Source organism: Marmota flaviventris, chromosome 19 (genome assembly GCF_047511675.1).
Source record: "Marmota flaviventris isolate mMarFla1 chromosome 19, mMarFla1.hap1, whole genome shotgun sequence".
Classification (NCBI taxonomy): domain Eukaryota; kingdom Metazoa; phylum Chordata; class Mammalia; order Rodentia; family Sciuridae; genus Marmota; species Marmota flaviventris.
The window spans coordinates 13,609,186-13,632,644 of record NC_092516.1 but is presented as its reverse complement, the minus strand read 5'-3'; the positions used below and the strand labels follow the sequence as shown (position 1 = coordinate 13,632,644).

The 23,459-nt window shown below is 43.4% G+C and overlaps 1 protein-coding gene across 2 annotated transcripts in view; it reads right to left on the bottom strand.

Annotated features, from left to right (window-relative positions):
* Window positions 1-23,459, bottom strand: part of Iqck (IQ motif containing K) — a 119,567-nt gene that overhangs the window by 65,431 nt on the left and 30,677 nt on the right. For both annotated transcript variants that reach the window (XM_071605837.1, XM_071605838.1), the window contains 2 exons: window positions 15,549-15,601; window positions 15,335-15,412 (listed from right to left, as the gene is read on the bottom strand). In XM_071605837.1, coding sequence (XP_071461938.1) covers window positions 15,335-15,412; window positions 15,549-15,601 — 131 coding nt within the window. The remainder of the gene's footprint in view (window positions 1-15,334; window positions 15,413-15,548; window positions 15,602-23,459) is intronic.

The window sequence follows — 23,459 nt, the reverse complement described above, 5'->3', positions numbered from 1 at the left end:
GATCATTTAGAGAGGCAACTTCCAAAATCACATTTAAACAAAGCAAAGGAGAAAGGAGAAAAACTTATTTGATATTGAAAACTGAATTTCAGAATCCAACTTTTACCCACTTTTCATTTAGGTAAGAGATTGAGTTGTCTTGGAACATGAAAGCACTAACGTTCCACATGAAAAGTCATTTGCAAAGGTAACACCGGCCCGTATGGGTCATCAGAAAGCCTTGCAATGGCCCAGGACTGGATCACGTTCACCCCAGTGAACTTGGCAAGAGACCTTACACAGTTTCCTACCAACACCTTCGCTGGCTTCCCAACCACTTCCTGCTGGAGGCCTCCTGTGAAATTCACTTGTGAATTCCAACTATTTGGAAGAAGTACAATAGAGATGTTCTGAACGATGCTTAGGTTGGGATTTCAGGATCCTGTCAGTTCCAGTCTTTTATGATGGGAGGAATAGCTCCAAAAACCAGTGCAGCATTGCTCTCTGGTAGCCTTAAAGCACACTTAGAAATCACGGTTACTGGGATGTGATCTTGCTTTCGCCCCCTCACTAATCTCCACCCTGGGAGATCAACAAGCGGTTATTATCCCGGCACAGGCTGAGTCATTCTCCTGGGAAACAGAGCTGAGTCCCACTTAACCAACCCTATCATTGAGCTGCTGCTACGTGTCCAGATAGCAGAGCTCCTAAACCACCACCTGCAAGACCACGTGCTCACCGGGTCTCAGGTACTGCATGACCATCTAAAAACCAAGGCTGTGACACTTAATATTTTTTAATAAAATATGCCCCATGGTGATTTTATTTAGCTCCTTTTTAACTGGTTACATGTTTTTTCTAATATGACTTAAGGGAAACTTAAGGAGATCAGCCTCCATCCCAGCCCCTCTCCTCCAGCTCCAAATGGTGAGTCCAAGGCAGGGGATGTGCAGAAGAGTTGACCACATCCCTCCCAGCCTCTCCAAACCCCTTGTGGGGGACCTTCACCTTTTTTATGCCTTGGGCCCCTTTGGAGGTCTACATTGCTTCTCAGGATGATATTTTTCTAATAACATAAATAGATAAAATTACAGCAAACCAATCATATTGAAATGCAGGCACCAAAATATTTTTAAACACAGCTGGTGGCATGGAAATCTATGTGCTTTAAAGTTACGCAGTAAACAACAAGCGTTAATAGGAGGTTGGGGGGCTACTTTGGTTCAAAAGAAACAAGTGTTAGTAATATTTCGCCACCTCTGCAACAACCATAACGTGGTATGAAAATATCAGTGATCACAATTAGTGTGACAAAGTGACAGGTATACTGAGGGTGGCTGCCCACACTCAGAATGAAAGGAGATGCCACATCTAAGTTAAGGGAGAGAGAGAGAAAATAAAGAGGTAACTTTCCCCCACTCCAAGTTCCAGGACTCCTGAGTCAGAGAAGTTGGGGCAGGAGCTGGAGACGTGGGTAAAGATGAATTTCTTCTACATCCCCTACAAGATCGAAGACTGAGGATTTAAAAAATAAACGTGATGAATTCTAAGAGAGAAGTGAGACCATCTGAAAACAGAGTGACCCAGAAGTTATAAATCTGGCCAAAAGGTTATGAAAGGGCTCTTTCCAGATGGAAGAGGGACTCCGTGTACTTGCAGGCCTGCATTCCAATGTTACCTCCATGGAGAAGTGGCCCTTCCCTGGCTTCTCCAGGTTGGGGGCTCCCTGAACTGTAGGCGGTGCAGACAGAACTGTGGGTGACCTGGGGCTCCACTACTTAGACTGGCATCTGAGCTGGAGGTAGTCTTGTGGGACTGAGCCCTCTCCTGTGGGTCCACGCCCATTCCAGGTGGCATTAGAACTGAGCTACAGGACACCCAGCAGGGACCTGCAGGAAACTATTGGTATGAAGAACCAGACGTTTGGTGTCAGAAGTCTTGTGAGCTGAGAAACAAAGGTTTTTCTCCTTTTAGTGCCTGTTACAGTTTGGATGTAGAGTGTTCCTCAGAGGCCCATGTGGTAACCCCTGGTCCTCAGTGAAGTACCAATAGAGAGGTGGTGGTACCTTTGAGGGGACTTAGTGGGAGGCCTCCAGACCACCGGGCACATGCCCTTGAATATTCTTCCTCTTCCTGTCTTTGACTTCCCAGCTATGAGGTGAGTATCTTGACTATGCCATGATCTCCCTCCATACTGCGCGGTCTCACCACAACCCAAAGCAACAGGACCACTTAATCATGGCTGGAACTTCCAAAACTGTGGACCAAAATAACCCTTTTGCTTTATAAATTGATTATCTCTGGTATTTGTTATAGTAACAGAAAGCTGACTCACACAGTGCCCCCAAGATGTCTATATCCAATCCCCAGACCCTCTGATCATACATGTTCCCTTATAGGACAAAAAGAACTTGCAGATGAGATTATCTAAGAGTCTTGAACAGGGAGAGTATTCTGGATTGTGCAGGTGAGTCCTATGATATAGTCACTTATAAGAGGAAGGTCAAGGGAAGTTATTATGATAGAAGTAGGAGATACAGAGATAGAAGCACGAGGTTGGTGTGTTGCCAGGAAGGGATCATGAACCAAAGAACCCAGAAACTAAAGGAGCCAAGATAAGGAATTCTCCCAGAGCTCCAGAAGAAACCAGGCACAACAACACTTTGACGTTGGCCCAGTAAAACTGACTTGGACCTCTAGCCTCCAGAACTGTAAGGGAACACGTGGTGTTGTTTTAAGGCACCAAGTTTGTGGCCATTTATGACAGTGGCCAGAGGAAACTAAAGTACCTCCTCCTCAGAGATGGAGCTGTGCTGGCTTGCCCAGGCCCTCGGAACTTGACCCAGAGAGCCCTGCGGCAGCAGCAGGAAGGAGAGGAAGCAGTGCAGGTGCCCTGAGAAAGGGCCACCCACGTGTCCACCCTCCACTGCGAGGGAGGCACTGGGAGGATTTATGATGTCAGCATGTCCCCCAAACCGGAAGCAGCTCTCTTTCCTGCCTCTGTTTGAGGATGAATGTGGATATTAAAAGCAAAGACGATTTACTGTCCTCATGAGACTCTGGCCTCTGAAACGGCTGGGGCAGAAATCTAGGCTTCATTAAAAGGCTTTTTTTTCCTATCAAGAGGGCATGACAGCAAATTTGCTGTCCTGCTGCCATTTAATTGTGACCTTTAATATAAAATGCACGCAGCTCCCTGAGCCTCTTTGAAGGCACGACTGTCCCCAGTCCCACTCTCAGCCTTGGCCCAGGGTTCAGCATAGGCTGGGGCTTGTCCTCAAATGACACGGTGACTCTTTTGTTTTCACCTCAGTTTGTGGTCATAAGATACCTTTCATCATGAAAGGGATTGTGGATTCTCTATTTTTTTTTTCTCCTTAATTCAAGGATAAAACTTAGCTGAAAAGACACTTTGCCCAAAGCACAATCTTTTATTTTCTTTTCTAAAACACAATCTTCGTTTCATTGAAGGTCTCGGTCTTAACGATGTCTTTCATGAGACATCTCCCCTGAGACGAGACCAGAAAGGCAGCAGTGTGTTTTTGTTCCTTGAGCTTATTTAGTTATTTATTTTTGCTAAGAATCTGACCAATTCTCAGGGCAATTCTCTTTGGCTAAAATAAATATCTCAGCTTCTCTTATTCTTAGTACACTAGCAACTTATTTCACTGCTTCTAATTGGCTGGTTGGAGTTAGGACTGTACTCCAAAAGAGAATGTTGAAGTGCACTCACTGTTGAAATGTAAGGAAGAAAACATCCTCACGCTCTCTAATTAGAGCTTGTGGCAGGTTATATTATTGTTCCGTATTACTGCTCCTTTCCCTTTAAGAGAATCATGCATTCCTACCCTTTGTCATACCCCGGGCAGTTCCTCACTGTGGGAGGTGTTAACTTCCCTGTGATACTGATGTTGAACTTGGCCATGTGACTCACATTGGCCAATCAAATGTGAGCAAAAATAATGTTTGACCCTGCATGGGTCTCCCTCTGCTGTGAGACTGAGGGAGGGGCTGCTCCTTTATCCAGGTCCAAGAATGAAAAGAGATATGGAGCAGAGCCCAAGCTTCATGCAGTCAACGTGTAACAGGGTGAGCAATAAACCTGTGAAAGGCACTGAGATTTGGAGGTTGTTTGTTACTGCAGCAGAACTTAGAAAAAGCTGACTAATACAGAGTACTTGAGGGTAGCTGGGGCAATGCCATGTTGGAGAAAATATTAGGATTTTCCCTTGCAAGTTTCAGAAGTCTAACGCAAACTTACTAAACAAAAAGAAAAGCAGGGGCAGAGGAGGTATTTGCTAATTTGCTAGCTCACATAACTGAAAAAGGCTAGAGCTGGCTTTAGGTGTGGCCAGCTAGTGAAGTTAAAAAAAAAAAAAAAAATCAGAAAGACTCAGCTCTTACCACCTCGGTTCTGTTATGTCAGGTACAGTTGCTCTCAGCAGCTCAAGGCTTACAGCCTCAAAGATCTAAGGCCACTGGAAATGACAGAAACTCATCTAAAAAATCTTGAGATTATCTCTGATTGGAAGGATTTGGGTAACGACCACCGTGGTCAGGGGGATTCACTGCTCTGGCTGGCCAAGCCTGGGTCCCCCACCAGCCCTCAGCCAGAGATGGAGTCAGTTCCCTGAATCACAAGGACTGAGAATGGCAGAGGGTGATCCTCTGGGGAACAGAGAGAGGAGTCCTGTTACCTCCCCTTGTTCCTTGAGCTTATTTAGTTATTTATCTTTGCTAAAATTCTGACCAATTCTATTACAAGAAGAAGGAGGAAATCAAGGCAGAGCTGGAAAGAACATAAACATCCAACCACAGAAAGCAAGAAAATTAGTTTTGAAACTTTTTCTTAAATGAATGGAAAACAAGAAAGTTAAAAAAGGTAGAGGGGGAAAAAAATCAGAGTCACCCAGCATCTGTCATTTGGAGGGAAACATATTTGATAGACTTTTTTAGGTTTAGTTTTAATTTCTTGATGATCCTTGACTTAAAAGATTTCCTTTCACTGTATAATTTATTTAAATAAACATGTATATTTTACACTTGACGAATCTTATTTTTATAAGCCTCTCTTTTGGGTGGTGCTTAGAATAGAACACAGGGCCTGCGCGTGCCAGGCAAGGGCCCCACCGCGGAGCGACATCCCAGCCCTATTTCTTTAGGGGTTGTCAATGCCCCCTGGTATGTAAAAATGTAACTTTAAAAAAGTCATGGAAGAGAAATGGTAACAGAGAAGCAGCAGGCAGAGCGCAGAATCTGCGAAATCACAGGGGAACCTGCAGGAGAGGAGCCGTCATTTGTATGATAAGCAAATGGCAGCCACCCGTGACAAATGATCCCCACCAAACAGCTGTGACCTGACAACAGAATGACAGGGAGCCTCAAGGCAGCTGGGCTTGGTCAATTGGACTCACCAAGAACATTAAAATAAGACCCTGACTCACATTTTAGATGGCTTCCTGGGCTGGTAGAGGGGAGAATTTAAGGAAATGAATGTGGCAAACAGAATGGCAGAGGGACTGGGCTAGTGTCGCCAAGACCCTGGCAGTTGGTTTGGGGAGAGGTAAGAAGGTTGAAGGTTGAGGATCTTCTAGGCCGAGGGGGTTAAGAACTGGGGAGCCCCTCCATTCTCGACTTCCTTTGCTTTGGGGTCTTCAAAGGCCACACGTCTGTAACTTGTAGACGGGAGGGCTGTCCAACCTGCAGCAGTCTTTGCACAATTAAGAAATAAGCTGTTCCTGGGCTAGGTGGCTGGTGTTCTGGTATTGTTTGCAACCGCAGCCTAACCTAGCCTAACACAGCAGGGATGCAAATATTCTCCATTTTGTTAGGGTTGCTGTGTGAGTAGATTTAGGCAATATTTGTAAATTGCTCAGAATAGTGATTTTTCCCCTGTGGTTCCGGTGGGTTAAACCCAGGGCCTCACGCATGCCAGGCAAACACTTTACCACTGAGCCACATCCACGGCCCTGTCAGAAGATACCTGAATAAATAGAACACAAATGTCCGGTAGGTCAGCATGTGGATACACACAGGCAGAGGGACAGAAGGAAGCAGTTGCCTTAGGAGCTGCACATGACAAAAGGGACACAAAAATTCGAGAACAACGAAGAAAAGAGCCGAATTGTGTGTTCCATTTTATGCTGCGCCTTCAGAATGGAATGGCAAGAATGACTTGTATTTTAAAATTGCTATTCCTTTCTTTTTCTCTGCCTCTCCCCTCCACCAAGCGCATATCATTGAGTCAGCATAAATTAAATACATATATATTCTTCATTATAACTGTATACAATATCTGTCTGTCCATGAAAACAGGAACTGTTTGTTTCATAGTTTCAAAGCACATAATAGGTGTTCAATAAATGGTAGCTAGCTGGCTTATGAATATAATTACTCCATAATTTAAGGCACATCTAGACAATTAGTAAATATTAGCTGAACAAGTGAACAAATACATAAAATAACTCCCTTTAAATAAATGAGACATACCTACTTTCATATACATAGGTATCGGCAGTGGGAAAAAAAAATGTATTCCTTCATGGTTGGCACCCAAATTCCTCTTAGGTAGGAACTTGCTTTGTTTACATGATGAAAGATCATTTCACAGAAGAAAAATTGAGGCTCAGAGAGATCAAGGAATCTTTGCTCAAAGACACACAGCCTGGAACTGGGCTTTCTAAACCCAGTGGGACTGGGGATACAGCTTAGTTGGTAGAGTGCTTGCCTTACATGCACAAGGCCCTGGGTTCAATCTCAAGTACCACAGGAAGAGAGAGAGAGAGAGAGAGAGAGAGAGAGAGAGAGAGAGAAATCAGAACTGTAAGTCCAGAGACCACACTCCCTTCTTTGACTTGTAGGGACATGGACTCAATGCTGTTTTCCTCATCCCCTACCAACCTCCTCAGCGCCTTCATCATCCATCTGATGGCACCTTCAGTACCACGGCTGAGGGTTTCTAGTGACTCCCTCTTCCCTCCATGTCAATCACCCAACAGAATAGTCACATCTTAGAATGTTCAACCCCAAAGACTGTCACATCCCTGATTCCTCATCTAACCATAAATTTCTATTAAAATCTGTGTGCGGTCTCTATTCTCCCAAAGGTTCATTCCTTGGTAGTATGGAAAGTAATGGGAACTTTAAGGTGGGGCCTTAGGTCAGTTGGAGACAGACCCTCAAGGGATTGTGGGACCCCAGACCCCCTCTGCTTCCTGCTTGGCCATGTTCTCTCTCTCTTCTCACTATGATGTGACACAGCCAAGAAAGCCCTCCCTGGAGCTGAGCCGATGTCAGAGCCATGCCCTTGGTCCTCCAGATCCTCCGGAGCTCAATGACCTCTTTCTTGCACTAGGGAGATTCCTCCAAAAACTAGGAATGGAGCCATCATATGATCCAGCCACCCCACACCTTGGTATTTATTTAAAAGAACTAAAATCAGCATAGGATAGGAATACAGCCACACCACTGTTTATAGGAGCACAAATCACAACAGCCAGATGATGGAACCAGCCCTACTGCCCACTAGTACATGAAGGGATTAAGGAAATGTGCTGTATATGCACAATGCCATAAAGGATGAATCATGGCATCTGCCTATAAAAGGATGGAAATGGAGAACATCATGCTAAGTGAAATAGGCCAGGGGGAGGGAGGAGAGAGAGAAAGGAAAAGGAATGGAGACTGAAAGGGAGGAAATCAAATTTCATGCATGTGTGACTTTGTAAAAATGAACCCAACTACTATGTAGAATCATAATGCTTTAATAATAAATAAATACCCTCTTTCTTGACAAAGTGTGGCTGCCTCAGGTATCACATGATAGTAATGAAAAACAGAGTAATACACCTCCTCTGCCCTTCTGTCTTCCCTACTCACTCTTTTCCTATTTCTGTAGTTTTTTACTCTATGTGAGACCATGGTTTGGGAAAGTTATTAGTGTCCCCCTAGAACAGGGTTCCGTAACCACAGTCCATGCGACAACTCTAGCTCCTCACTTGCTTTTGTACCCACAGTCAGGCCCACTCACTCTCACCCTGTGTGTGGCTATTTTCATGCTACAATGATGATAGAGTGGAGTAGCTGAGAAGGACTATGTGTGGCTTGAAAAGCCTAAAAGGTTTTTTTCCCTCTACAGAAAAATTCGTGGAGTCCCGACCTGGAAAGCTATTTTCTTGTTCCCTAGGAGGCAGATTATCAGAGCCACATTCTTTAAGGCAAATCCAAGGCTCTGGTCATGATATTCCTCCCCCTTGTCGTTGCTGAGGGAATTGGGTTTGGCATCACAAAGGGCAGGTGGCTGGAACTGCAGACGATCTAAGGCAACTGGGTGGAGAGCTGTGTGCATCCCGGGCAGGGTCTCTGGAGGGGTGCCAGGGCCGCCTCGGGACCATAACGCATCTCTCCTGGGCTAGCACCTGACTTGCCCCTGGCCCAGAGCCATTTTCCCACCATGATATGAAAACTCAGTCCCCAGGTGCCGGTCACTTCAGCCATCTCCAGTGGACAGAAGACCGCAGCCCTCCTGGCTCACGGCCAGTCAACAGACACCTCCCCGTCCACAGCATGTCCCCCTCTCCGTCAGGTGCTCCTGAGGAGCTCTGAACAAGCCCGTTTCTTCATGTTCTTCTAACATTTTATTATATAAAATTTTAAAGATTCGAAAAAATAGATAGAAAAAATCATGAAGCCATAGTCTCCATCAGCCAGCGTCCCCTATACCGCTCCCCATGTCGGCCAGGTGGCCTCCCTCCCCACTCCCTGTCCACAGAATATGCAATTTCTTTCTTTTTTTTAAGTATTTATTTTTTAGTTGTAGTTGTTAATGCCTTTATTTCTTCATTTATTTTTATGTGGTGCTGAGGATCGAACCCAGGACCTCCCACATGCTAGGCGAGCGCTCTACCGCTGAGCCACAACCCCAGCCCCAGAACATGCAATTTCATACATAAATATTTCAGCACATTTCTCTAAAAAGTAATGACTTTTTATCCTGTCTATGAAATCATTCTCATTTTACCTTAAATAATTCCTTATTTCATCAACTGTCTATTAAATGTTCAAATTCCCAATTGTCTCATCTTTTTAATATAGCTGTGCCTTTGAATCAGGATCCAATTAAGATCCACACATTGAAATTTTAAAAACTCTATTTTTTTATTCTAGTACAGACCTGCCATCCTCATTTTAGTGCTTCTGAGTGTGATATGTTTCTTACCTTCTATATGAATACATAATGTAGTGTTTCTCTTCCCGAAAATTAGTTGTTAAAGTATTAACCTAATTTAGGATGTGGCAACTTATGAGAAAAACTGGAAGGTTTCTAGAATAGACAGTGACACTCTCGCTCTTACCTGTCTAGACTTTTTTTTTTTTTTTTGCCATTGGCCCTGCCCGTCTTCAACCCCAATTCCACCAACCATCTGTTCTCGCCACCCGCTTTGCAGGGTGGCAGTGGGCGGCTAGTGACAATCACATCAGCAGGCTGTTTATATGCACCATAAGTTTGGGCCATCAGCTGGGCCACCCTACTGCTCCCAGTTGATTCCCTAATGGTTTCACCAGAGCAGCTGCTACAGGCCCTGCCCTCCCCCGTCAGCCTCCACAACCTGCCTGGGCCTCCCTCTCAGCAGATGCCTCCACACCTCCGCCCATGTACCCTATCCACAGCCTGGCAGTGCCCGCCATAAACTTCATACACTTCCCCCTCCACCTCAGATTTGCGCTTGCTTTCATCTCTGGTTTCAGAGGAGTGAATATCTACCTTCTTATGTCTTCATATGTGCAGACATGCATAGAGAAGTATCTGAGAGGTGGTCAACTAAACTGTCAATGTACCTGGGAGGCAAGCCCTTAGGTGTTTTTTTTTTTTTTTTTGGCCTTTTTTCTTTTGATTTTTCTGCCTTGTTTGAATTTTTTCACTGAGCATGTATCATTTTTATATACTTGTAATACCACTTCAGAATGGAGTACAACGAAGGTGATCCCAGGAGGGAGGGACTTTCAATTTCCCCATATTTCCCATACCCTTTCGTAGTAGGCAGAGTAAAGTTCCCGAAGATGTTCACCTCATGACTGCCAGAACCTGTAAATACACTACCTGACACTGGCCAAAGAGACTTTGCAGATACGACTAAGTTAAGGATCTCAGTATGGGGGGATGTCCTGAATTACCCAGGTGAGCCAAGGTGACCACTGGAGTTTATAAAAACAGGAGATGGAGGCAAAGAGACTCGGGGACATGTGACTAAGGAAGAAAGCCAGACAGGTGCACCGTTGCTGGCTTCGGAGATGGAGATGGGACAATGAGTCAAAGGGGGCAGGCAGCATCTAGAAGCCAAAAAAGCAAGGGAGTGGATTCTCCCCTGAGCTCCTCAAAAGAACACATGTTGATCTCAGCTGGGTTGGACCCATGTTGGATCTAACCACCAGAACTGTATGATAATAAATTTGGGTTGCTTTAAAGATACCAAGTTCGTGGTGGTTTGTTAGAGCAGCAATAGAAAACTAATAAAAAAAAAATGAATGTGAATCTAGCCCTCTGCCTCCCTCCAGTCACCTCAAATCAACACAGACTCTGTCATTGAAACAACAGCTTCTGTAAAACACACAACACCAAGCCATGGTCACCACAGCCAACCAACCATGTGACTCAGTCATGAACTTCTGGAACCTTCTCTGGGGTACCCTGGAAGTTCAGTCCTTGTCCATCTCAGATTAATCCATACATTTGTCACAGGGATTTTCATGACCAAATCAGCATTTCCCTGGATGATCAGACCAATGTTCCAGAATGACATCCTACACAGGCACCTCCCTCTCCCTGTGTCCAGACAGGAACCATCATCTTTACCCCTGAAACTGCTTTTCCGGCCAGGATCTTGGCTTCGGTGATGGTGGGAAAGCATTACACGTTCAGTAGCAACCATCCTTCAGATTTAGAATCCTGATCTTCTGATTCTAAAGGCTAGCAATAAGCAGCATGACGATATCTCTCACTCTGCCAGGGAGTGACAGTGGACCGCAGCTCCTAGTCGGCCACCAGATCTCAAAGAAACACACGGCCCTTTCCAGTGTTCTATTGCTAAGCCTCGAGGGCTGTTTTAAGTGCACTTTTTACTTATGATATTTTCAAGATGCAACGGGACTATTGGAGCCAGCCCCATCATGAACTGAGGAGCATCTGTAGTAAGCCAAGCATTGCTACAGACTGGAGCTGCTTGTGACCCCCCTTTTTTTGCCAGGGGGTGCCAGGGATTGAACTCAGGGGCACTCGACCATGAGCCACATCCTCAGCCCTATTCTGTATTTTATTTAGAGACAGGGTCTCACTGAGTTGGTCAGTGCCTCGCTTTTGCTGAGGTTGGCTTTGAACTCACAATCCTCCTGCCTCAGTCTACCAATCTGCTGGGATTACAGGCTTGCACCACTGCACCTGATTTATGACCCCATTTGTATTGTAACATCCATGGCATCTTCACCATCACATTTACCACGGAGAAATGGAAGTTTAGAGAGGGACCTTCTGCAGTGGACATTAAGTATACCCATGCATTCTTTAACTCCTCCATTCATCAGGTAGAGAGAGCCTAATCATTCTCCCTTTGACCAACTGACTTACTTCTAAAGAATGTGATGGAAATGGAGGTTTGACTTCTAAGACAAGGTCATAAAAGGTACTATGCCTTCCTCCTTGTACTCGAGTCTTCAGTTCCAAAGGAGGCCAGTTGCCAAGCACCAAGGATACTCAAACAGCCTAAGGAAAGGCCCATGTGGGGAAAAACTGAGGTCCCATGTGCATGAGCCATCTTGAGAGCAGGACCCCTAGTCCAACCTCTGGATGACTGCAGCCCACAATCCCATGGGAGACTCTGAACCACCCAGCCCAGCTGCAAACAAATTGCTAACTCACAGAAACTGTAACACAGCAGATATTTAATGTTGACATCACTAAGTTTTGGGGCAATTTGTTACACAATAATAAACATAGAAAACATTTTCCCCGGTCATATGATCAGTAAATGGTGGGGTAGAGACTTCAGAACTGGTTCTCCCCAAAGTTCAGGTTCTTAACCCAAACCAATGCTACCTAAAGTGCTGCTTTATGATTTGCTTCTTTTAAAAAAAACCTTGACAGACTTCCTCTCACAAAATTCATCTTTCTCCAACGTGTGTTATGAAGTCCTGTTCCAAATGCCCATCCATCTGCTCCTGCCCCCAGTAACAACCGTGTTGGCCCAAGACCAGCTCATCTCACTGGCAATCTCCCATCTCTAGGCCCTCAGCTTCGGTATCTACATCCAAGTGCTGCTGTGAAGATTAAGTAATATTCATAAGAGCAGGGCTCAGTTGGTAGAGTGCTTGCCTCAAATGCACAAGGCCCTGGGTTCGATCCCCAGCACCAAAAATAAAATAAAATAAATAAATTTAATAGAAGCAGTTAACAGAGAAACAGCTCAATATACTATAAATTATCTCCTAGACACGCACACCTGTGGATGAGAATTTAGTCGTGACTGTACTTTAAAATCACCTAGGAAGCTTTTAAAAACAGAACAAAGGCCATCCAGACTATACCTGCAGATTCTGATCTGACAGGTCTTAAATGAAGCCAGTTACCAATATTTTTCCAAAGTTCCCCAGATGATTTTAAAGTATAGACCAAAGTAGAAAAACTACTGGATTAGATCAGAGGATCTCAACCAGGGGCAGTTTTCTTCACCCCCAACCCTGGGGTGTGTGCCGGTGTCTGTAGACATTCTTGGTTGTCACAATTGTATGGGGTTGGTACTGGTGTCTAACGGGTAGAGGTCAGTGCTGCTGCTAACCCTCCTACAATGTATAGGCCAGTTGCCCACAACAAAGAATCATCCAGACCTCCACATCCAGAGTCCAAGGTTGGGAAAACCTTGCTCCACCCTTTAGTTCCTACTTCTCTGACTTCTCCTGCTCAGGAGAATCCTTGAGAAGAATATAACACCTGAGTTCTTACCTCGAAAAACCAAATCTGGGCACCAATTAATTTGGCCACTGTCCTAGCTGGGCTTGGCTCCAGGCCTGCTGACTAGGACTTGTAAGATCTTGTGCTTCCCATTTCCCTTTGGTACTTTGTTAGCATCTGAACGACAACACTCACTACAGAAACTACAACTAGTTGTAAACACAGCTCTCTCACCCCGAGGACTGGAGCCATAATTTATTCATCTCTGTTTTTTTCCCACAGCACCAAGCCCTGTGTGTGGCGGTGGGTAGGTGTTCAGCAGATACTTACTCCATGAAATGAATTAGATTCATTTTAATTTTTATCATGCTTCTGGGCATCTCCTTGAAAGACAATGAAAACACAGAATATAAAGGCCAGTCAAAGCCAGAGTTCTTGTGTTTCTGTTCTGTGGAGTCCAGCTGACGTGGCTGATGCTGCCACTTCAGTATGTTTACAGGAGCTGCTGGTGGACCTCAGCTGCCATGTAAATAGAGATCCTTGTGCGGCAAATGATGAGGGATCAAGAGGTCACTCATTTCAATTTCATTTTTAAAATTCTTTTTCATTGGTTACTACCAATGGGAAGGAAAATGGTTCACTTTTTTGAAAAGAAGCAATTTGGAGAATGGTACTGAAAACACTTTGTCTTAGAAAAATAGATGCAAAGCAATGAATTGTGAGCCTTCCACTTCATGGGACAAAATTAGGCACAGATGTAGAAGTTGAATAAGAAACACAGTTTTCCAATATTGCTCTCCTTTCAATGTGTAGTCTCAGTTAAAAAAAAAAAACTGGTAATAACTGGGGTCTTAAAAAAAATCTCAATATTGAGAAAGTCAGTCAAGAGTTTATTCAACTTGAAATTCTTAAGGAGGGCAGATTTAGGCAGAAGATGTGACACTTAGTGCTAAGAGTCTGATTTAAGGTGTCCCACTCTGTTTAAAATGTGTCTTGGGGGGCTGGGGTTGTGGCTCAAGTGGTAGAGTGCTCTCCTAGCACGTGTGAGGCAGTGGGTTCGATCCTCAGCACCACATTAAAAATAAAATAAAGATATTGTATCCACCTAAAAAACTAAAAATAAATAAATAAATATTTTTTTAAAACAATATGACTTGGCAAGCGCCTCACTTGATTTACTTGTGCCTCAATTTCCTGACATTGTTCTTGCAAAGGGTCAGCACGGAAACATTTTAAAGCAACAAATGAAATCTATATTATTTTCTAAATTGAGGTGTCTTTTCTTGCATTTAATACTTTAAATAGTAAAACACAGCTTGAATGTCATCTCAGGTGAAATCCTTCCTGACCACCCAATGTAAACTGAACCCCCTTGGACTCCATATTCCCTCTGCTTCATCCCTCACAGCACTGAAGAATTTGCTTATTGTCTTCCTTGCTAGAACACAAATTCAGTGAAGACTGGGATTTTGGCCTACTTGTTCACTGTTCTGTCTCCACCACCTAGAATGCTCTTTAGCACATAGTAGAACTCAATACATATTTCTCATATGAGCGAATAGATTATGCAAATCTAGAAATGAATATACTATGTAAAGCCATCAAAAGACATGGATTAGATGCAATTGAATCATTTATATTTCAAAAGTACATTTTGGAATCAAATAAAAGCAAGTCGCAGAATAATGCATAAATTTCCTCATCTGTAAAATTGAGTTGGTAATGCACCATTATGGGGATATCAAATTGGTTCATTGGTATTAAATGCTGAGAACAGTGATACAGGCACTCAACTAATGATAGTTGGTATCAGCATTATCATTTTTTTTATGTCACTGAGAAAAACAGCTCACAACAAACTATTCTAATTTTATATAATATAAACTAATTTTATCTAGTGAAATAACTAACGTTAAGAGCTCTGGAAGGATGTGCTATAGACTTAACTGATTGCCTCGGAGAGGGAAGAAGATCTAGTTTAGAATGGTCAAAGAGTGTTTTAACTTTATCTGTCACATTCTCATATTGTAAATGAAAAATTGATGAATATAGCTAAAAATTAATAGAAAAGGTTACTCTTATTTCCTGAGACATAATGACCTTCAAAGAGAGCGGAAGGGAGCCTGAAGCAGAAGGATTATTTGAGCCCACAAGTTTTAGACCAGCCTGGGCCACACTGTAAGATAAACCCTATCTCAAAAGGGGTGTGGGAGATAAATTATTTAGGGTAAGAGTTTGTTTTCTATTTTATTTCTGAAGCATTTCTGGAATGAAATCACTGCATGGACAGGATGGACTTAGCCTGGACTAAAAATAATCAAGAGACATGAAAATAATTGGAGGGTCTGGGTGAATCACATGATTTAGTTCTCATTGATATAAACTTAAAATTATGAATAAATTATTTGAACTTACTGATCTTTTAGCCATTCATCCACAAATGGAATAGAGAAGAATTCTGTGAACGGTTCCCCTGTCCTCTTTGGATTTTGGCTGGATACAGTGCCATATGTTTGATGGACAAGAAAACAAAAAGCAAGAATTCAAGTCAATGGTTGCTATTCTGCTTGCAAATTCACATGATTAAATCCTCAGGGTCATTGAATATTTGAAGACATGAACAACTTACTTGTACAACCACTCAGTAAGAAAATCACAGGCAATGAATTTGGTTCTTTTCCTCTAAAGAGAAAAGGGAGAAGAGATAATTAAATTACATTCTTACTTTGCCCACATGTCTGAGTAGGACAAAGGAAGAGAGGTTAATTGATTAAGCATAGATGAAATATGCATGAGTCCATTATGAAATTTATGAGCATGCCAATAAACAGTAACTCAGGCAACATCAAGAATTCTGAAGACATTTTGGAGAAAATATGCTTTGGATAATTTCTTTGGATAAGCATATTTTCTGACACTAGGGACTAATAAAAGACAAAGCACACAGTAGGAGCTTGGAAAGATTTAATTTTTTAAATCGAGGGCATGATCCCAGTGTCTCAGGAGGCTGAGGCAGGAGGACTGCAAGTTCAAAGCCAGCCTCACCAACTTAGTGAGGCCCTAAGCAATTTAACAAGACCCTTTCTCCAAATAAAAAATAAAAAGGGCTAGAGTCCCTGGGTTCAATCTCCATTGCCAAAAATGAAAATAAAAATAAATCTAGGCTTTGATTTTCTTTTTTAAATTTATTCATGCACAACTTAACAATAACATAAACAGGTTAAGTTCTGAGAAATGCATTAAGTGATTTCATTGTTGTGCAAACCTCAGAGTGTGCTTACACACTAATGCAGCTACTATGACATTAGGTGATATAATCTTATGGGACCAGCATCGTAAATGTGGTTGGCCATTGGGCTATTGACTAAAACGTACATGACTTTAACTGTATTATTGCACACCCCCCAACACCAGTCCACTTAACTCTTCAGAACAGCAGTACTTCAGGTCAGGGTGTCACCTTCAAAGGTGGAAGTCAAAAAATAAAAAAATTAAAAAAACAAGTAACAACCAAATCAAACATGGTAGCCAAGCACATGAGTGCTATTAGCTAATACAGCCAACTCCCTAGCCGTCCACCTAATACCACTGTCCTCTTTGTCCTTATTAACAGAAACCTGATTGCTACCAAATGGCAACCAATTCAGCCAAAAACAACATTTCCCAGGCTCCCAGGTAGCAAGAGACAGCTTTGTGTCTCAGGGCTGCCGAAAGACACATCCTAGAGATAGCTGAGAAAATTCTGCTTTCCTGATTTTTGCTGCCTCGAATTCCTTGAGGTTTCCATCTCCTTTCTCCAGTCTGGAACTCAGGTGTAGAGCTGGGAGTGGGGTAGCACCTTTTAGCCATGAGACCAAAAGTCACAACAACAGATGGTGGGGCAGGGAGAAGGAGGGGCTGAAACCTTTGCTGTCGTCCAGCCTGGGCCTGCCACACTCCAGGCATCCTGATAGGTAAGGAAAAGTAAACTTCATTTGGTTTGTTACCTGTGTCCTTGAGTTTTCACTCAAGCAACTGAAAGTGCTCCTCCGATGACAGCCAGCTAGCAGAACAGAGAAGGCATGCTGAGAAGGGGCCATGGGGCAGAGCACCGAGCATCCTGCTCTGTTTCCATCTAAGGTCTCTTCTTGTGACCCAAACAGAGCCACTCAATTCCTTGTAGAGAACTGCGATGGAAACTGGGAGATAGAAGGTCTTTCCTCCTTCTTTTAAGAAAGACAGCAGGGCCCAAGAATCAAGTCTAGAAGTGTTGGTTGCCAAGCACAGGGATTCTTCCCAAGAATGAAGGCAATACAGGGTGTTCTGGGAATTTTCTTTGCCCCTCCAGCCTCACCCTTCTCTGCCCTGTACTGTGTCAGGAGGATGATGTCCAGCAAATGGGAGCTATCAGCAGATCAGGGAGGAGGAGAGAAAGATGAGGTTAAATTATGCTCCACAAAACAAAACAACAACAAAAACCCTCCCGTGTTAAGTCTTGACCCCTAGGATCTCAGAACATGACCTTATCTGGAAATAGGATGTGGCAGAGGTCGCAGCGGGGCTCAGCCACACCTGCAGGACAAAGTGGCTCCAATGAGAGTGAACAAACTTGGGGTTCTGCCAGCAAGGGAGAAGGGCGATGCTGCGGGGCAGGCCACAGTAGCAGAATCCTGATGACAGCCTACTAGGTCCTGGATGCAGAGGCCCTTCTGCAGAGGTCCAAATCCCCTGGACCTTTCAGGTGCATGAGCCACCAGAATTCCTCTTTTGATGATATCCTTTTGTGCCGGGTGGCTTATTGCTTAAAAATAATTGATGTCTTCTCCAATGTCTTAATTCATGTCTACTCCAATCAGCTGACTCCCATGTGTCTAAGACGCCCCCAGAAAGCATCTTGCCCTCTTCCTTTTGGGGTGCACTCTCCCCTGGCTCTCTGCCCATCCCCATTATAGCACCTCATGCTGTAGCGAACATAACTACAGGACCAGGCATCTGTCTCCCTGATGGACTTACAAACTGAAGAGAGAGTGCATACCTCTCTTTCTCTTTTCTGTTTGCACTGGCCAATCAAGTGCCTTGTAAGGAGCAAAAGATCAATGAGTGCTAGGTAAAAGAATGAATGAATTCACTATTCAACTTTCATTCATCAAAGCAAGAAAACTCATGTGCAAGGAGTCAGACATCTAAAAGTAGGAACGGCTAGTACATGCTGGACAATTGCTCTTCACTTAAGAAAGCAGAAATTTTATTATGAAAATTTTCCTTTCCTTTTCTCCCCCCACTTCACAAAAATAGGGCAATTCAGCTTTATAGTCCTGGCTAAGGTTGGAAAGATGGTTGTGAAACTGATGCTCAAAAAGAAAAATGCTCTTGAAGGTTTTTACAGAAAGTTCTATTATAGCTGTTAGTAAATAAAACATAATGGTGCCTAAGTTGCTGGAGATTATTTACAGTCTTTTATCTCCATGCTTGATAGGCTTTTATGGAAAAAAATTGAAACACTGCTGTCCAGGGTAACAAAATGGAATGTACTATATCTTGCAATAGAGTCTTTTAATCTGTGTTGCAAGAGCAGATCGTTCAAAAAGCTATCTTTAATCAAAATAAGAAAATACTTGTACAACAATGCAAATATGTAACTAGCATGAATTGCCGTATAATAATTTAAACAATCCAGCAATTGTAGAATGCCAGTTTCTCTTTCGACTCACAAAAGATGCATTGTTCCCTTGGCTTTTACCGCCCTATTTAGTGGTAAAGATTTTTTTTTTCTACAAAGGGAATGCAGCCTGACTTACTCTATTAAATAGACTTTTAAGATAGCCAAGTGGTCTGATGTATGAAGGTCATGCAGACAGATTTAATCACTTTTGATGCAAAGAAATAAAATGGAAGAAATTGTGTTTTCCTTCTGTTCTGGGCAAGCATGGACGTGCTGCGCATACCCAGGCACGCAGAACAGTGGGGATATTGTTCAGCTGTTGTTTAGTTTTAAAATTATCTGCTGGGGAGCTGAAAGAGAGAAGGGAAGGCAAAATGAAAAGTTGTGGTGAGTGAAGAGATAAGAAAGGAAGTAATAGAAAAATGAAGGAGTAAACTGGAGAAAGCGTGGGCACCCAGGGTCTATGCAAGGGGGCAAATATACTGAGTTCTGTGATTTTTAAAAGGTACAAATATTCAAGTTTGAGCAAGCAGAGGAAATAGGGCAACTTCAAACAAGTTTGGCAAAGCTTTATTTAAAAAATCTGAAGTTAAAAAGGAAAAAGAAAGTGTTAATAAGAATTGTAATGCAAAAAAAGTACATGTATAAAGCATGAATTGGCATGAACATACTTTATATACAAAGATATGAAAAATTGTGCTCTATATGTGTTATAAGAATTGTAATGCATTCTGCTGTCATGTATCTAAAAAAATAAAATCAATTAAAAACAAAGTGTTAAGGGATAAGACATCATTAAGTCATCATGAATCTGCAACTCTGAAATGCCTCAAAAAATGAATGAAGACAGATGGATTGATGCATTTGTGGACAGATGTGCAAATAAAGCAAACTGGGTAATTATGAAATCTAAGTGGTAGATATGTGGGTATTTCCTCTGAGATTCTCTAAGTTCCTTGTTATGGATTAGATGTGGTGCCCCTGTGTGAGACAAAGCAAGAAAGTTCAGAGAAGAAATGATTGGGCTCTAGCCTTAACCTAATCAGTGAGTGAATCCCTGATGGGATTAACAGAGTGGTGCCTGGAGGTGGGTGGGTGTGGCTGGAGGAAGTGGTTCATTGGGGGGCCTGGCTGCGGGGTATATATTTTGTATCTGGAGAGTGGAGTCTCTCTCTGCTTTCTGATCCTCATGTGAGCTGCTTCCCTGTGCCACACTCTTCCGCCATGTTGTTCTGCCTCACCTCGAACCTTGAGGAATAAAGCCAGCTGTCTATGGATTGAGACCTCTGAAACCATGAGCCCCTCAAATAAACTTTTCTTCTCTAAAATTGTTCTGGTCAGATCCTTTAGTCATAGCAGCAAAAAAGCTGACTAAAACAGAAATTGGTACCAAGAAGTGGGGTTGTGGCTGTGACTAACCTGACCATATGGTTCAAAAGCTTTTTGAGCTTTTTAGAATTGTGGGAAGAATTTCGAGATGTTTAGCAGACGCAAGCTTGATTCTCCTTGAGCGGGCTCTTGAGTGCTGTTGTGATGGCCTGAGGACATCAGAGTCTCCCTCCTTCACTCTTCCAAAGCAGATTCTGCCAGTGATTCTCCTGGGGGGTTCCAGAAGCCTCCAGTCTCTGACTGGGGTAGCACTGTTGATCCCTCTTGCTCTGAGGCTTCAGTTACTTGGACTGCGCAGCTACTGGTTCCTCCAGCTCTCCAGCCTGCAGACGGCCATTGTGGACCATCCAGCTTCTGGTTGTGTAAGCCAACCTAATAAATTCCCTTTTTATAATCATACTTCCTATTGATTCTGTTCCTCCAGAGAACTCTAATACATTCTTCTATGTTTTGAAAAAAAATATAATAAAATGGGGGGAGTATCATAAAAGACTCAAATCTCAAAGAGAGAAAAGGCAGAAATAAACAGTGCTTTCCATCCAGACATTGTTCTGCACCAATTTTAATGTTGGACACAGACAGAGGAGACAGACTGGCGGTCTGGAGACTGGAGAAAGAAACAACTAGTATTTGAAAGAATAAAATGACTAACATAATTCTACCCCAAAAAAGTCAAAAGCTCATGCTGTGAATTTAGTGGTCCCGAGTGTGGCTGGGTATGGCACTGCTCTGGCTGAGCCTCTCTGGGCTTTCAAGAACAGAAATACGTTCAGGTTACCTATGACTTAGTCCAGTCAGGTTGTTATGACAAAAATATCAGACTAGGTGATTTATAAACAATAAGCATATATTTCTCAGTTTTGGAGGCTGTGAAGTCCAAGATGAAGGTGCTGGCAGATTTGGTGTCTGTTGAGGGTCCATTCCTCACAGATGGTACCTTCTCACTGAGTCCTTGTGTGAAAAACAGGATTCCATAGGCCTCTTCTAAGAGCTCTCAACCCCACTCATGACGCTTCCAGCTTCATGATCTAGTCACTTCCTGAAGACGCCACCTCCTAACATCACACTGTTGACTGGGACACACAAGCATTCAGAGCGCAGCACCTTGGTGACTGGGATTTTGGGGTCAGGCTAGGCTAGATCTGGGTGGGGTCACACTCAGCCTCTAACATTTCTCACTCATGTCACATGACTACTGCCATCTGCTCATGTTGGCTTTACTCTGAGACACAGGCTGACAGAGAGGCCTCCACCTGAAAAATGTCCATTATCATGGTCAACAAACAACACAGAGGATGACCAATGGCCGCTCTTCCAGACTGAAGAGTCGCACAGTCAAGCCTCCCTTAGAGGTCCCAGATATTTCTGAAGGATGATATATTCTACCAAAGGTGTTTCTGTGGAGGTGGAAGGGTAGTAAGGGACACAGGACCCTCTTCCTGGTGGCAGAGACAGTCTCTGGAAGCACTGGGCCACACTCGTGGTGCTCAGGGACCCGGGGGGGGGGGGGGGGGGGGAGGGGGGTGCTAGTCATCCACCCGCAGCCTGGTGTTTGTTCTCAGTGGCAAGTGGCTTCCTGCTGTGGCTTCTTTCCCTACTTGCTACGGCCTGTTCTCTTGTCCCATCCTAACTGGTTCTCTCCTCCTCTCTGCTTCGAGTTCTGCTAACTGTGGTTGTTTTTAAAGCTTCCTCCTTGTCCCTGGGTGTCTCTCCCCTTCTGCCACCACTGTGGTTTGCCTGTTCTGTCGTTCTACATCCCACCAGAAGGGAGTCTGATTGGGACTGTTTGGCTGCTACCCAGGATAGAGCATCCCTGTTGCCAGAGAAACTGGACCAGCCATTTCAGGACCACTGGCCACCTACAGTGGCTGCCCAGAGGCCTGACCCTTAATGCCTGGTTCAGTCACTTATGGCCAGGGGACGGGAACATGGACCAAGCAGGGGCAAAGAACTGAAGTCAAAGGCCATAGACATGGCATGCACATGGATCATCACAGCCTCCTTCCCGTATAGATGTCTTCCACAATAAACTTAGAGATACCTGAGAATTCTAATCTGACAAAATTGATCAATAACTATGATTCTGGACATAAGCAAACTCTTGGATTATAACCCATGCCAAAATACTTACCATAGCAAACTTCAAACAGACATTCACATTTTTTTCACTGCATTAGAATATTAAAAAAAATTTTTTGTAGTTGTAGATGGACAGAATGACTTTATTTTATTTGTTTATTTTTATGTGGTGCTGAGGATCGAACCCAGTGCCTCACACATACTAGGCAAGTGCTCTACCACTGAGCTGCAGCCTCAGCCCCAACTCCATTAGAATTTTATTAGAGAAAAGTAATACTTCTCAAAGAATTCAAAAATGCAAAAATAACTCAAAATATGGACAAAGATTTCCAGCCCAGGCTACTGGATCATTTCTAAAAATGTTCTCCATAAAAAAAGAATAATGCTTAAATAATTCTACCACACCTTTCCTGCTAGAATCTATTTTCTCCACTCTTTAGAACCCCCCCCCCCCAACAAGAGCTGATGGGATTTCTGATTTCCCCATTGGCCAGGGCAGGAAATGAAGTTTTTTCCTTCACTGACCAAAGCCCTTGTACTCTCAAAAAGATATTCAGGTATTTGATTTAAAAAAAAAAAAAATAGAAAACAACTATAATAAATGATTATGAGATGGGCGAGGAATGTGAAAGAACAAAAGGATTTGTTTTACTGAATTATTCATAGTAGCAAAATTTAGTGTCATGACATCATCAAAAGAGTTTGCCAGGAGTTATAAATAGTTTCCTGATACCAACTATTGTTTACAAGAGTCTTCACAGTAACCGAACTTGATGAGCAGACAAAATCCGAAGGGGAAAATTTGCACAGGATGGGATGGGCTGCGAAATGAGGAGGTCTTGGTGCCTCTCCTCAGATTCCACATTTAATCCACATTTAAAGCTGAGACACTATTTTCAGCCATCATTTTACTCATGCATAAAATTCCTCATTGCTTTCCAGATTCAGCAAAGTTCACTGTTCCAGACTGATTCTACTCAGCAATAGTTCACTGAACACCTACTGTGTACCAGGCCCTGGGCTAAACTCTCGAGATAAATAAGAAAGACATGGCCCCACTGTGGCTAATTCAATGTTCAGTGTTCAGCACCCCCCTAAGCCAAGCTAGACAATAGCTCCTATGGTGCAGACTTGAGCCCAGCTCCAGCCCAGGAGTGTCTTCTGAGAAGGCAGTCATGATCTTCCCACCTCGCCTCCACCTGAACCATCTGACTCACATTTATCCTGGCCAAAGTCAGTGTGAAGGAGGAATTGGCACGTGACCTATTTCAGACAGGATGTGACAGGAGACTTGCTGGGACTTCTGGGAAATGATTTTCTCGGCTTTCCTTAAAGAGCTTGCCCATTCTCTCCTGCGGGTTGATATGGAAGGGGATGCACAGACCACAGACCTGTGGTCAGAGCAGCTTTGCTTCTCTGAGGGAAGCCCGC